Consider the following 16,050-nt stretch of genomic DNA (forward strand, 5'->3'; position numbering starts at 1 on the left):
GTTCACCCTTTTGACAATGTAGTTAATGTAGAGCATTTTTCTTTTTGTAATTACATTGCATTTCTTACAAACAAAAGGGCAATTGCTGTACAACCGTAACGACAATGTGAAGGCATGGAAAATTGAAACATATTTGTGCTATATGCTAGTGCATGTTTCCTATATTACCCTGGGGGTTAGATGATTTTCAACACATCCCACTCGGTTGCCGTTGAATGTGCACCCTTTTGACTATATGATGATTGTAAAGAAGTGTCTCTACCATTTAAAAATCATGAAAAGTAAAGTGTCTTTATTTACCACTCGGCAAAACGACTTTACATGCGTGTACAAGTGAGTTTGCTTTGGCATATGATGCATGTTTTGTTAATCTGTTTTGGTACCACGACGGTCAGGGTAGGGGTGATCTGGGCACTTCCCAAGGGATTGACAAAATAGATATTGTAAAGCAACGTCTCCTATATCACCTTAATTGCATGTTAAGAAAATAAAAGCGTATGTGCTACACAGGCGGAAGAGCTTTTCAGAGGCATGTAACCATGGAACATTTTTCGCGGTTGTATACTGCATGTTTTTCATCGCCTTCAGGATGCATGGAGCTACTTTGAGCACCTCCTACAAGGTGGTCTCTGCAAGTGAACCCTTTGGACTGCATAGATATTGCAGATCAATGTTGTTATTTTATCTCTACCCCGGCAATTTTTAAAGAAAAAAAAAGTGACTTGATATGGCAGGAATCCAATTCAATACAATTCAATTTCATTTTTATTTCATTTTTCGACAAGAACAGAATAGATATCACTTTCTTTGTAACAGAAAATGAGGTGCGTAAAACTATGTCGAATGAAAAGAATTTACAATGATTATAGCACCATACAATAATTATACATAATCATAAAACTCAAGTGATAGTCATAAAACTCAAGGAACGACCTTTTTTTAGACATGTACTTTTGGAACAACTGTTATTGCGCTGATATTTGCGTTAAAAGGGTCATGTATAGAGGCAATTAATGTGGGTACTTCCCATATTATAGTAGGCTCCCTTCGAATGATAACCACTTTAACTATGTCAGTGTAAGTCAAAATTGCAGAGCAATATATTGTCTGTTGACTCCATTGAATTTTATTAAATGAAATTTCTTTGCTAGAGGACCAGAAGGACTGTTTAAAGGCATGTACCCATAGAACATAATTATGTATTTGCATTGGTACATGATTATTGCATGTCTTAGACTGCCTTTGGGTGGGATAATTTTGGGCACCCTCCACGTGGTTGTCTTCGTATGTGAACCATTTTCACCTTATAGATATTGAAGAACGATGTATTCTTCTATAACTTCCAGTGAATTTTAATGGAAATGAAACGAAAAGGACGTTATGCACAGAGTTTGTTTGTTTTTTTTTCGCTTCTAACAGCTGTATATATTCACGTGTGTATAATCATGTTTTGTACTGGGCCGTGAGGGTATAGAGATAAATTCGTTAGGTCTCAACTCCAGTCAATTAAATTTACATACTTATATAAATTTAAAATGGTGTTTATCTTTGAGAGGGTCTTGCATTTTTTGTTTGAGAAAAAAAAATGTTTTCAGCATGAAGTTGCCATAGAAATGACCTCATTTGGGCTCAGAATTCTTGAAAAAGAGGTCACAAATGGGTCCAATTTTGCTTGAAGAAAGGCAGGAAATAAGAAATACATACACTAGCAACTTATCTCGTGATTAATGTCAGTTGTATAATGAACACTTGAGATATCCTAAAATTCCCATTCATTTTTCTGGTTTGGGGTGGCCATGTTGATGACGTCATTTGGCATGATTTGGGCATGTTCCGACTGGTAAGTTTGTTAAGACATACACTTTCAAAAAAATTACAAAATTTGTTTGTTATACGATAGTTGCCAGTTGACCCCCAAATTCAGCCTCAATCCGCTGGCCTATGAGGTTTGCACTTTTTCAAGGACCTCAGTTGACCGTGAAGGTTCTTATAATAACTCCTAAGCGTCTTTCTAATGAAACGCTTATACTTCCTAGCTTCTGTTTTGAGCAAATCAACAGCATCAACTGATTTCAATTTACACAATTTGTTCTTCAGTTTCATATATTCAGATCTCCTCTGAAAACATTCCTTCGAAAACCATGGCTGTTTGACTGACTTAATTTCTTCTGTCTACATGTATCTCGAAATGGGAAAGATTTGCTTATACTTATGTATCAGCACTTGACAAAGTTTACTCTCATGCGGAGACTGTTAAACAAGTGGATTTCGCTGAATTGGCAAACCGCCAAAATCAATCTTCATTGATTCATTTTGTTTCGATCTGTTTTGATCAAGCTCCAGCTCCCGTACGATAAGTCCTTATCCCTCCCTAAAAGCTAATGTTTTCTACAGTATTGAGCAGATAGGTGCACTCAAGGTTTTGTCGCGCATTCTGCACTGACCCTTGCCACAATATCACCTTTTTTTTCACGCATGAGGTCCTCCTTTTGCACAATACATTGTAGTCCCCATAGTTTGCTTACCACCATCCTGTATTCAGTATAAAATTTGCACATGTTATTGCTCTCTTGGCACCATCAAAATTTTAGCCATTTGTGTGAAAATTTTCAGGTTTTCGTCTCTATAAAAATGGCAAAATCTAAACCCAATTCTCTACTCTGCTGACAAACGAACTTATATTGTATAGTTCTTCAATCCCAGTTTTAATAATTGCTTTGAAACCAGTTCCATCGGAGATCTTGGAGATGGTACGATAATGGTGTTCGAGCAATGAACCCTGCAAGACTACAGATGCGGTTGAATAATTGCATAATTATACTGTTTTCTCTACATGCAGAAGTTTTGAACACGAACAATTAGCGGACGAGATATGCCCATCTCAATTATAATGTGATAGTGATGAAGAAAAGTACTGAGATAACCTAGCATTTTGTCTTAATCCATGAACACTATAATTGGTTACTGGTTTATATTGGTGGTCTTGAATACATTGAAAGCCATGAGTTGGACATTTTTTATACAGTTGTACTATATGTTTCATTTTTTCCGCAATATGATACATATCATACACACACACACACACACACACACACACATACACACATCGACGAGTGGGTGGAAAAATCACTGGTATGTAACGCGCCGTTAACAAAAAACAAACAAACAACAGAATAAGGTAATAGTTACTAAGTAATAGTCCAGTATTTACGACTATCATGATCACGCACAATGCTCTTGAAATCAACCGCATATTGATATCTACAGTGGTCATTGATGGAACCATTTCTAATGACGTATAAGCAGAAAATGCGACAAGTTTCGTAAAAATACGAGGCCAAATTCCATACCAGGCAAGTTTCACCACAAAATACCAATAGGTTACAATATTTATAATTTATAGCCGAAATGGAGTAACTTCAAATCTTTGTATTTATATCTGACATAAATGTTATTGGCAACTATAAAGCATCTTTTTAAATTTCTATCTGACATAAAGTTTCCAGTTGTATCTTTGTGTTCGTAAGCCTCAGTATGATGTCAATATCAATCATTTTAGTATGCGTAAAAATGTCATGTGAAACATATCGGAATATCTCAGTATATTACCCTTGTGACAGTCATTTTGGATGTCATTAATATTTTTGGCTGATTTGACAAATTCACTCAACTGAACTGTATGTAAAAGTACGAATTTTGCTTCTTACCATGGTTCAATCCCCCGCTTCAATTTAGAGCAAAATATTTTACCATTTATAAGAAAATATGAAATAGTTTCTATTTATACAGGACATTTATAGTCCAGTTCAAATTAGTTCAGTTCAAATTTATTTCATATTTTCATTTTCTCAATGATGAGATTACAAAATTATTGACAATAAAACAAGAATACAAAATATATACAATCATGTCTTTTGATTGAAGAAGAAAAAAAACCATTGACACAAATGTACATGGTCATATCATATCAAGATGTCACAAATAAGTATCAGAAATATAATGGGGCCTACATAAAAGCTTTAACGATTGTAAAACTGTAGGTTCCCAAATTCATAGGCATATAATTATACGGAGAACGGATATGTTTGTCTTGACCAACTAAAATTATATCAGTACAATAATCGATAAAGAATAAAGTAATGAACCACATAGATATCGCACAAACCAGACTGTATACGGATATCGCGATGTTTGAAAAAGAATGCTATGTATTATAAAAGATGTATCGGCAGACGCGGAATTTTTCAGCTCCTTAAGAAGATCAGCTGCCCCCCCCCCCCCCCCCACACACACACACACACCTGCTCGCTGTCATCACCTCTTTCCACGACAACATGCACAGCACAGTGTGCTTCGACGGTGCCATGTCCGGGGTTTTTCCTGTCAGCAGTGGTGTAAAGCAGGGCTGTGTCCTTGCACCAACGCTCTTCGGCATTTTCTTCTCCATGCTCCTTCAATACGCCTTTAAGGACTGCAGCGAAGGAATGTACATTTACACCAGAACCGATGGCAAGCTCTTCAACATTGCCCGCCTCCGTGCCAAGACCAAAGTGAGAGAGGTGTTCATCCGCGAGATGCTCTTCGCGGATGATGCAGCCCTAGCTTCACACACGGAACACGGACTGCAGCAGCTCGTCAGTAGTTCTCCACTGCCTGCAAGGAGTTTGGGCTCACCATCAGCCTGAAGAAGACAAACGTCATGGCTCAGGGCACAGACCATCCCCCAACCATCGCCATTGATGGGCATGTGCTGGAGACTGTGGGAAATTTCACGTACCTTGGGTCCTCTATCTCAAGCTCGCACACACTGGAAACAGAAGTGAGCAGCAGAATCGCCAAGGCCGCAGCAGTTATGTCGAAACTGCACCACAGAGTCTGGAATAACTCCAGTCTCACGGAAAAGACTAAGATGCGTGTCTACCAAGCTTGTGTGCTTAACACCCTCCTCTACAGCAGCGAAGCATGGACCCCCTACGCAAGGCATGAGAAGAGACTCCACAGCTTCCACCTCAGATGCCTACGACGCATTCTCCACGTCCGTTGGCAGGACAGAATCCCAGACACGGAGATACTACAGCGAGCAGACATGAAGAGCATGGTGCCCATCTTGAGGGAGAGACGTTTGCGCTGGCTCGGACACGTGCGCAGGATGGATGCAGGCAGAATCCCAAAGGACATCCTGTATGGAGAACTCGCTGAGGGCACACGACCAACTGGGCGCCCCCGCCTCCGCTTCAAAGACGTTTGCAAAAGAGACATGAAGCAGTGCAACATCGACGTCTCCTCCTGGGAGAGCCTTGCTGAGGACCGGTCTTCCTGGCGCGTAACTGTGAAATCTGGCGTAAAGGTGGCTGAGGATGCGAGAAATGCAGCTTTGGCTGAGAAGAGAGGAAGGCGGAAGCAGAGAGAGTGCCAGCCACAAAAACAAACAACATTCGTCTGCGAAAAACGCCAGAGGGACTACCACTCGAGGGTGGGACTGTTCAGCCACACCCGCCGTTGCTGCTGACCTTCCATCTCTACGGAACTACTCCATCGTCTCACGAAGACGGAAGGATGCCGACGACGACGACGACGACGACGACGATCGGTGCCATTAGATAACTTTAATAACTTGGTGCTGCGGACAAGGACAAAAGACTGGGAGTATAAAAAAAGTTGCTAAACACTTGGAAGTGTGTAACTGTTTTAATTTGCGTTTGAAGGTGAATAAAGACAAAGAAGAAGTAATATCTTGAGGGAGGTCATTCCAATATGTGGGTCCAGTAAATATGATTGTTTTCTTTGCAAAAATAGTGCGAGTACGGGACTGAGTACGGGGAAGGTGATAGGCGTCACTCTGGCGAGTGGGATAACAGTGGATAGAGCGATTCCTTTTGAACATGTGGATGAAAACAGATGGTAATTCATTAGTTGTTAGTTTATACAGGAAAATTCCGAGTTGTAATAAAATAGGTCTGGAATTTTCAGAATTCTGTTTTGATGAAAAAAAAAAACAGTTGGTATGAGCAAAATATCCGGCGTGGTTTTTTATTCTTATTGCACGCTTTTGAATACGGAGAAGGGAATCTAATAATGAGTGAATTGCATTTCCCCACACCAAAATTCCATAATTAAAGTGTGGAGATATTGAAGAAGAATATATACTCTGCAAAATATAAACAGGAAAATGTTTAAGCTTATTCAAATTCCGATATTTCTACACAAAATTTTACTTACAAAATGAATGTGAGTTTTCCAGGATAATTCTCGGTCAATCCAAAGCCCTAAAAACTTTGTGTTATTAACCTGCTTTAAACATGAATCATTTATTTTAATATCATTTGGGACAACAATCAAAGAATTACTGAATACCATAAAATGAATTTTTTCTATGTTCAAGGATAATTTGTTCGCATAATCCAGGATTGCACAGACCTGAGCTCAGTATTCATCATATTAATTAATGCATTAGGGTCTCGATGTGAAAAAAACAAGCTTGTGTCATCGGCAAAACAAATGAATGATAAAATTTGCGATGATTTTGGAAGATCGTTTATGTATAAAATAAATAAAAATGGGCCCAAGAGGGAGCCCTGCGGGACTCCACATGAAATAGGTTTTAATCGCGAATCATGGCCGTTAATACTAACAAATTGCTTTCTTTCTCTTAAATAACTCTTAAACCATTCTAGGGGCGTCCCGCGGATTCCATAATGACACAATTTGTCAAACAAAATTTCGTGATCTATCGTATCGAAAGCTTTAGAAAAATCAAGAAAAACTCCAATTGTATGTTCAAAATTATCTATAGCATGAGCTACCTTGTCTATAAAAGTAAGTAAAGCATGAGTTGTGTTGTAATGTTTTCTGAAACCAAACTGAGAATCCGACAAAATGTTATAATTTGTGAGAAATTTTAATAATTGTGTGTAAACCACCCTTTCAAGAATTTCAGATATTGAAGTCAACAAAGGAATTGATCGGTAATTATTCACCAAATCTTTCTGTCCCTTCTTAAAGATGGGGACAACTTTTGCGACTTTCATCTAATTGGGGACTTTGCCATTAAATAAAGAGTGATTAAGAAAATATGTAAGAGGAGTAATGATTTCACTTAAAACATTCTTTAAAAGAAAATTTGTAATTCCATCATATCCTGAACTTTTCTTATTCAAATTCTCGATGATATCTATAATTTCTTCTTCAGCAATAGGTTCAAAAAATATTGATTGAGAATTCCTATTACCTAAGTATGTATAAAATTCAGTTGATGATTTCGGGATTTTACTGGCAAGATGTGGACCAAGACTTGAAAAGTAGTCATTGAAAGATTCCGCCATAATGACCGGGTCGTTAATCTGGCGGCCGTCCGCTGAAATATATTTGGGAGGATCGGTATTTATAAATAGATAATCTCAAAACCTTCAAAGACCTTCAAGCACCCTAACACTAGCAATTCATTTTCAGTTTTTCACCATTAAGAAAGACATATTCATATTGGAATTTCAATTTCTGACAGCTGCTTTGGCGGTCATCTTGAACATCTCAAAACCCTAAAGAATGCAATAGTCGCATCAACCAATTCTAATTCAGCACCCTCGAAACATTTTTTTTTTTCCAATTTTCACCATCTAGAAGGGAACAGGGGGTCTACATGGGAATTTCCGTTTTTGATGGCCATTTTGGCGGCCATATTAAATATCTTAAAACCCTAAAATATGCAAAAGTTGTATTTGGCAGATTCATCAGATTCAGCACCCTCGAAATAGGGTAAAACCAACAAGTGTTTTCAATTTTTACCCTCTGGAAGGAAATAAATGAGAATTTCTTTCTTTTTGGCGGCCATCTTGAATATCTCAAAACCCTCAAGAATGTAAGAGTTGCATCTTCCAGATTCGGATTCAACACAATCGAAATAGGATGAAACCATCATTATTTTCAAATTTTCGCCATTTAGAGGGACATACACGGAAGTTTCCGTTTTTTGGCGGCCATATTGGTGGCCATCTTGAATGCCATCTTGAATATCTCAAAACCACCAAAGATGCAAGAGTTGCATCATCCATGTTCGGATTTAACACCCTCGAAATAGGGTAAATCCATCATTTTTTTCGGTTGTTCACCATTGAGAAGGATATTCCCATGTGATATCTGTTTTTGGTTGCCATTTTGGTGACCATCTTGAATATCTCAAAACCCTCAGGGGATACAAGAGTTGCATCATCCAGATTCGGATTCAGCACTTCCGAAATAGGGTAAAACCATCAAAAACATTGAGTGGACGGTAAAACAATGTTCAGCCTCGACTAAGACGCATCTTACGCAAAAAGAGTAGCATGATCTACTGTGTCAAATTCCTTCATTAAATCTTATGGTAATACACGGTCTGTAAGCATTTTGGTCAACTTTGTTGAGCCAGTATTCAGTTACATTAGATAAATTGTACATTCAAAGATATTCGAGTGTTTTGATGTTTTGAGTGTTTGGATCTAGATCTTGATTGGTGTACAAAACTGTCGGTAGGCCTTTCTCTTGAAGATAATGGATAATTGATCAAATAAGTTTTTCCTTAATCTTTGCTATCACTGGTAAAACATATATTTGTCTGTAATTGTTCACCTGTAATTTTTGACCTTAACGTTAATCATATTAGCGTGTTGCGAGGCCGTTCCCACGCCAATGCCGATGGAACCTTGTTTTGGTGCAACGGCAGATTAAAATGTAGGTGGAAGGTTTCTATATGTATATTCAGCAATAGACTTCAGAATAATATTGCACGTACATTGTTTAGACCACAGACCTTGTCAGTAGCGAGATTATGAAAATGTTTCAGTTGTTCGGTGTGTTTTTTTTTCAATATCTATAAAACAGAAAATATTTTCACGTTTTATCTTTTGGGACGAGATGCCCCTACACACACTATTTTAAACATTTTCTCGGATTACTTTACCAACATGAATGAGATGTCTACACAATTTTTAGCAAGTTCCTCTTTATGCAGCATTTCTCCATCTTCTGTTTTCAGTTGTGTTATTCTACCAGTTTCATATTTCCTCGAAAGGATAAAGTTCCACTATTTCCACACCATGTCAGATTGAACATTATTTTTTATGATTATATTGGTAATATACTCTCCCTTTGCTCTAGTAATTTGAGCTGTAACCTCGTTTTACATAGACACTTGTATTTTTCCAGTCATTAGGTGAGCTCAATCATTAACTTTGATTGTTGTCTTTTGTCAGATTCTGTAATGTGAAGTGTGTCGTATAACAAGCATGATAATCCCACTTTGAGACCTATGAGTTTAGTTATCTATACAACACATAGGTCAGATAAATTCTTTCTATCTTTATTAATATATCATGAATAGTACTGTTATCCCAACTGAAACGCCCGACACCGCCCGTCTTATTACTCCCCTAACTACCCGAAACCACCCTTCCGTTTATCCTTTTTGTTTTCATATACATGTATAAATATATAATTATGTAATTTGAAAGAGGTCAAAGGTCAACAAAAGCATGTCGAAATTATTTCTGTGACACATCATTTTCTTGGTATAGCCTTAATGGGCTTTCAAATAGACATCACTTTTAAAAGACAAAAATAAACATGCAGTAAGCTATTTTACATTATCAAAAAAAAAAATCGAAATGAGAGCAATATTGTTGTACCTTCCAGGGAACCATAGACCATTATGTATAGAATCTTCAGTTGGCAAAGGGTTATACATATATATAGAATCTATATACATACATGTAATATAAATATAGGTATATATGCCCTACATTAAAATATTTCGGACGGACGCTTTTTCAAGCCTCTAGTCTTGGAATGTATATAGGGAGTGCTGAAATGCTCCATCAATCCTTTGTTATGACAACAGGAAACATTACTGCTAGTTTGATTGTCGCTCCAGATAATGGTGTTACAGGCACTTGCGTGATTTGTCTCGAATAATTTTTCGAACCATTATAGAAAAAGGAGTATGATAACGGACGCATTAAATGCTCTTTGTTTGTGATGAATCAGATCGTCGGTTGAGAATGATAAGGGCGTTAAGTGACCACAAAACCCATAGTGTTCGAGAAGACTTAAAGCCCTTCTCATTCTCAACAGACGAGATCTTCCTGGATTGCCGGTTTTTTTTTCATTCTCTATCACAAAACACGTTTATGTATCGAAGTTGTCTCCTAATACTCGACGATCAGATATTGGAAATATCTATTTGGAAGGATTCTTGTCGTACATGCAGTATATGCTTCTTCTTCAATTTTGATCTTAGGGACATTGCTTTTTAATGATGGGGAATGAAATCAATTCAAACAGGACATAATTATACAAACTCACAAAAACATTATTTTCACACCGCGATTCCTTGGTAATGTTCAGTCACAGTAATACATACCCAGAGTGGACTCCTTAGCGTAAATCGACGGTATTCTCCCTCAGGGCTCTGCGGTAATCATTACCACAGCATTTTGGTTACTATAGACATAGGTCAAGAGGGACAAGGTAGTGAGAAATTAATGTACGAGCTGGTCGGGTTTTATTTCATTTCATCTTTCATTTGTTGTTGTTTTTTTCATTTTCAGATTTCTCAAGTGAAGAAACATCGAGACAACAAATGCAACTGAATGTTCTTACTGAGCATGATTACAATGGGCGAAATTAATGGTTAATGACACAGTAATGTACGGGTACCAAAGGTAGAGTAAATAATAAAGGGCCCAGGCATACAGGGAGCTTGTTTGATTGAATCCCTCTTCGTTTTGTTTTGTTTTATAGATTAAGTACATCAGACAAGTAGTAATGATAAAATATAAGATAACAAGTGAAGTTTGAGTTTAAAAATATGAAAAGTACGATAACCATGTTTGGATGTATGCACCGTTGAAGCAGTCAGTTTCCATATTATCTGATATATGTGTATTATGTTAATAAAAAAGTACCGTTACAACAGAAGATAAGAGCGCAGCCATACAGAAAATGGGTTTGTAAATACGGAAAGAAATTGATGCATTCAAGCAAGACAGAATAGGTTATGGCAAACTCTCAGTGAAATATAGAAAATACAATATGGTGATTTTCTCTCTCTCTCTCTCTCTCTCTCTCTCTCTCTCTCGATGTTTCATACTTAAGATTCGAACACAGGATGTCTCGTTTATCCGCTGTAAAAATATTCCCAAATACGACAATCTATTAATGAATGTTACTATACACGCGCACATATAAACATACACATAGAATGAGTGTATGTTGTGTACAACACTACTCGTACAATAATCATTTATTTTTCATACGTGGTTTTGCTTAGCAGTGGGTGGAGCAAACTGTCAGTACCATGGGAAAGTCATCGGAGCGTTTGAGGACGAACAAACTGCCCATGATGTGGCGGGTGAAGTCTTCGCTGTAGATGACGTCACCATTCGTCTCATTGGATTCACGTACGATGGAAATGGACCAGGTAGGTCTCACTGATGAGATGAAATTATTGTAAAGCTCACTGAACGTTCAAAAGAAAAAAAAAAGGAGTTTAAAACATACTGCGTGGTACATGTACTTCTAATATTTGTCTTCCGACTGAAAGAAGATTTTTTTGTCAGCTGAGGTCCTTGGACATTGTTGGATGATGTACCCACTACATTCTAAATACCTTCACAGATATTCAAGTAAATAATGTTGACATGTTGGCCAATATGACTATGGACAATTGCGAAGTATAGTAATTTACATAATTAGAGAAATATGTTATATCCATTTATGCATCGAACACAAACAGATGCACGTAGTATATACATGATACGCATGTAAGATACACATTTACATTCAGGTGTATGTATAAATATAAACTGGTAAAGCATTTTTCCCAATAAAGAATGAGTTTATTCGACTCAATTTTGTCAAGACTCCTGAAGAAGGCGGAGGCCGCTGAAAAGTTGAGTCGAATAAATTCATTCTTTATTGGCAAAAATGCATTACCAGTTTATTTCTTCATTACTTCGAGGAGCCAATACTTGAATTCTCAACATATGTGTATATATATATATATATATATATATATACAGGGCGTATCAAAAAAAGTTACACTTTTGAAAAAAATTGTCTAAATAACATTTCAAAATATTTGGAAGATTTTTTCATATTCATGGATGCCCAATAGTCTCATCTATCAAGTACAATCAACAAAACAATTTTTTGTTCACGCTTGGCTGAACATTGACGCTCTTTGTCCAGAGTGTGAAAAATGACTTGCGCCAAATTGAAAGAAGATGGAAAATTCAGCCGGCAGTCCAAATAAGTGCTCCCATTCAGACAAATTGCTCTTTTGCTTAAAGCTTTGATTATGTTATTATAGTCTGAGATTTTTTTTATGTCAGCTTTATCGTAATTTTAATGATTTCATTTCTAAATCAATTGGTGAGAATTAGAGTGTGTAACTACATCAACATCTTTAAAGCACAGTTTTCACAATACACGGACACATCAATACCATATGCCAGATATTCATTAATGTGGTAGTGGTACCAAATTAATCAACATTCAAATTATTCTTCCCATTAATCAATCAATTGATTGACCAATTAATTAATTAATTAATCAATCAATCAATCAATCAATCAATCAACCCATCAATACATCAACCGATATATCAGTTAGTCAGTCATTGAGTCGTCCAATCAATCAGTGAATCGACCCAATAAAATTAATCACTTCTCAGTCATTGAAATAATCAATCAGCTGATTGAACGAATAATCTAACAGTTTTTCAAACATTGATCAGCCTTTAAGCCATGGGGGGGGGGGGGGCGGTGATATCACCTATGTCGATCTGCCACTTTTTACATGCATACAATTGTGACTGACTGACTGATTGATTGATTGATTAAATGAATGACTAATTGATTGATTGATTGATTAATTTATTGATTGAATGAATGATTGATTGATTGGCCTGATTGATTGATTGATTGATTGATTGGATTGATTGTATTGATTGAATGATCTGAGGATGCATTAATTTTGTACTTTTCTTCTTGACTGAGTGACTGCCATGTGTTTTCGATATGTCTGTGCATTATTTGTGATAACTGTGCTTAAAAGATCTTGATGTTGTTAATCAACCTTCCATAAGACAATGGAATCATTTAAAACGTGACAGAAAATCGCCAGAAAATTCCTAAACTATCATAACATAATCAAAACTGTGAGCAATTTGTTTGAATGAGAACACTTATTTGGACTGCTGGCTGAATTTTTTCATCTTCTTTCAATTTGGCGCAGGTCATTTTTCACACTCAAAGAGCCTCAGTGTTCAGCCAAGCGTGAACAAAAATTTGTTTTGTTGATTGCACTTGATAGATTAGACTATTGGGCATCAATAAATATGAAAAAAATCTTCCAAATATTTTGAAATGTAATTTGGACAATTTTTTCAAAGTGTAACTTGTTTTTGGATACGCCCTGTATATATATATATATATATATATATATATATATATATAATGGATTATATAACGTGAAATTGCCTTGGCCATGTATACGTGGTTGGTTCTGCATTGTTTGGTATGTAGTCTCGGAGGGAAGGAGGAGCCAGTGGACGTTGCAGTCGTTCACTTTAACTTTCGAACTTTTTATTAAGTATTGATATTAAAGGCATTGGAGCGAACGACTTCAATGTCCACTTGCTGGCCACAAACATAACCAACATCATAATACAAATGAAACACAAATTATTCCACTGGTTGAACCATTCTAAAATTGTTAGGAATTTCATATATAATTACATGGGCAAATAACTTATCTTCCACTTGCATAACTTCAAATCTTATAAGACTCTATGTGTTATATTATGTTATTAAACATTTGTAGTTCCTGCTAAATCTCAAGAATCCCCAAATACGAATTCTATTTAAAAGCGAATATGTCAACGAGTTAACGTAGAGAGCAGAAGCATACAATGAATCATTGCTCTTTATCAATTTGTTTAATCATATGATGTCAGAATCGTAGGAGAAACTCATACTTGAAATTCACTGCACACATGCCTTCTCTCTTTCTGAATTGTCCTCCCTCCCTAAATTCGCAGAATCGTTTAGCTGTCCCTGCAACTTACATATGCGTCAATGAGTAAAAGCATTTTTTACAAAATTATTTCATTTAGAAGGAGCAGTATCTGATTTGATTCATTGGTTTCTGTACCGTCATACAAGCGTACATGACACAAATGCTAATTTTGTGATCACAAGGAATATAATTCTTTTTGTTACAATGATAACGCGAAATAAGCTCAAGATATATATTTCACAAACTAAAGGAATGTAACTTCATCAAAGGAGGAAGGAAGAGAGTGTACTGCCTGTATTGAATCTTTCTACCTATAATGTTTGGATATTGTTCCATCTGAGATTTTCATTAAGAAGGATACCAAGCATGTAATTTGACTTATCTCATGGCTTGATGATTCTCAAAATTTCGAGAAAGTAACCGATTATACAACAGAAATCCTTGAACACATTCTAACATTTACGAACCTCGTTTTTGCGACTGTATCATAGTTCTCTAGTTCTCTTTGACTAAACATAACACCATCCCTAAAACTATCTCTTTACCTAGGCGTATTATATCACGTTTCACCCCCCCCCCCCCAAAAAAAAAAGAGACAGTAAAAAAAAAAAAGGTTCTCGAGTACACACCTTACATTCTACCCGAGAATGTGTTGTAGGACTGTGTGTGATGCTCATGTCATGCTAATTTTCCTTCGATATCTCCTATACTGTTTGTTTTCTATTCGGATAGATGCATTCGTATGGGGAGGTGAGGCTGGAGACACTCCTACGAGTTCTGGGTTCATCATTGGCAGGTATAGGTCTGATTTCGATCCCCTCCTTATCATCGTAAATAAGATCTCCTTCATATTATATCAAGAGAATGCAATGTATGTATATACAGGGTCTCTGTCGTCAAGATTTGGATTTTATCTACTAGTAATGACTGCTAAATACATTCTGACACAATATCGCCCTTTTGATAGTGTCTGATCAAGTGATTCTCAGTTGGGCGAACGCATCCTCACAGAATACTTCAAATACATTATCTTTGAGGTCTCTGTTTGTTCTATTTCATCTATCTTTCTTTTTCACATGGTTAGGAACAAATGTCGAGTAAACTGCTACTTGTAATAATCACTGCAATGAATCCTCGTTAGTCATAATCGATGACATCACGTATTTTACTTTCCACATTATACATACGCATTTGTAGACTTCTGTCCAATCTCTCCTATATCTAAATATGAAGATGCCTTTGTTTAAAAACAACACAAAATTAAACTAAAACAACATTAGGAAATATGTCTTTAAATTCATTTATTGCATTTTTTATTCCAGCCAAACAAAGCTAGGGGCATACCAAAATGCGAACATTGACCTGATACTCCCTGCAGGCATGTCTTTGTCAAGGCTAAAGTGGATCTCAATATGGTGTCGTGACTTTGCGGTAAGTTCTTTTTTCTCTCTGCTCTCTATCGTGTCCACATTCGCATAAGTTTGTAACTACAAAGAATAAACGACGGGAATATTGACAATTCATGGTAAAGTTTTGCTTATCAATGGGATTAAGAAGTGTCATCACACGTGTTCCTAACATCTTTAATATGAAAAATCATTTTCTCAATTCACACATTTCATTGAGAATGACGGCAAGACAGTCATGTGGCTTTATTTTGTATTCTACAAATCCTCAGATTTGGCAAAGCATGTGACAACACTGGTTATGCTGTAACAGTCATCTGACTCTCTCTTCCTCTATGTCAGTGATATTCATAACGTAATATTTTAATCTATTCATAACAAATATTTCCCAAGCTTGTTCTATCCATTGCAGTGGGGGATCCAGGAATTCCGTTTAAAAAAAAAAAGGGGGGAAGAGGGGCAAAAATATTTCTGGTGCCACTTCCGGGTTTCATCGGCTGACAAGCAAAAAAAAAAGGCTTCAGCGTAATTTTTTGAAAAAAGATAAAGGCTCCTTCCATTTTTTCTTTTTACTTCTTTTATTTTCCCAAAGAAT

General features: G+C 36.6%; 1 protein-coding gene across 1 annotated transcript in view; it reads left to right on the top strand.

The window, feature by feature from the left end:
- Positions 1-5,556: 5,556 nt before the first annotated feature.
- Positions 5,557-16,050, top strand: part of LOC139736635 (protein Skeletor, isoforms B/C-like) — a 33,796-nt gene continuing 23,302 nt past the window's right edge. The window contains exons 1-4 of the mRNA XM_071647386.1: positions 5,557-5,590; positions 11,303-11,449; positions 14,782-14,845; positions 15,372-15,484. Of these exons, the coding sequence (XP_071503487.1) occupies positions 5,557-5,590; positions 11,303-11,449; positions 14,782-14,845; positions 15,372-15,484 (358 nt within the window). The remainder of the gene's footprint in view (positions 5,591-11,302; positions 11,450-14,781; positions 14,846-15,371; positions 15,485-16,050) is intronic.

This window comes from Diadema antillarum, unplaced genomic scaffold (genome assembly GCF_040938485.1).
Source record: "Diadema antillarum isolate AM-2024a unplaced genomic scaffold, OU_Dant_1.0 seq00000659_RagTag, whole genome shotgun sequence".
Taxonomy (NCBI): Eukaryota; Metazoa; Echinodermata; class Echinoidea; order Diadematoida; family Diadematidae; genus Diadema; species Diadema antillarum.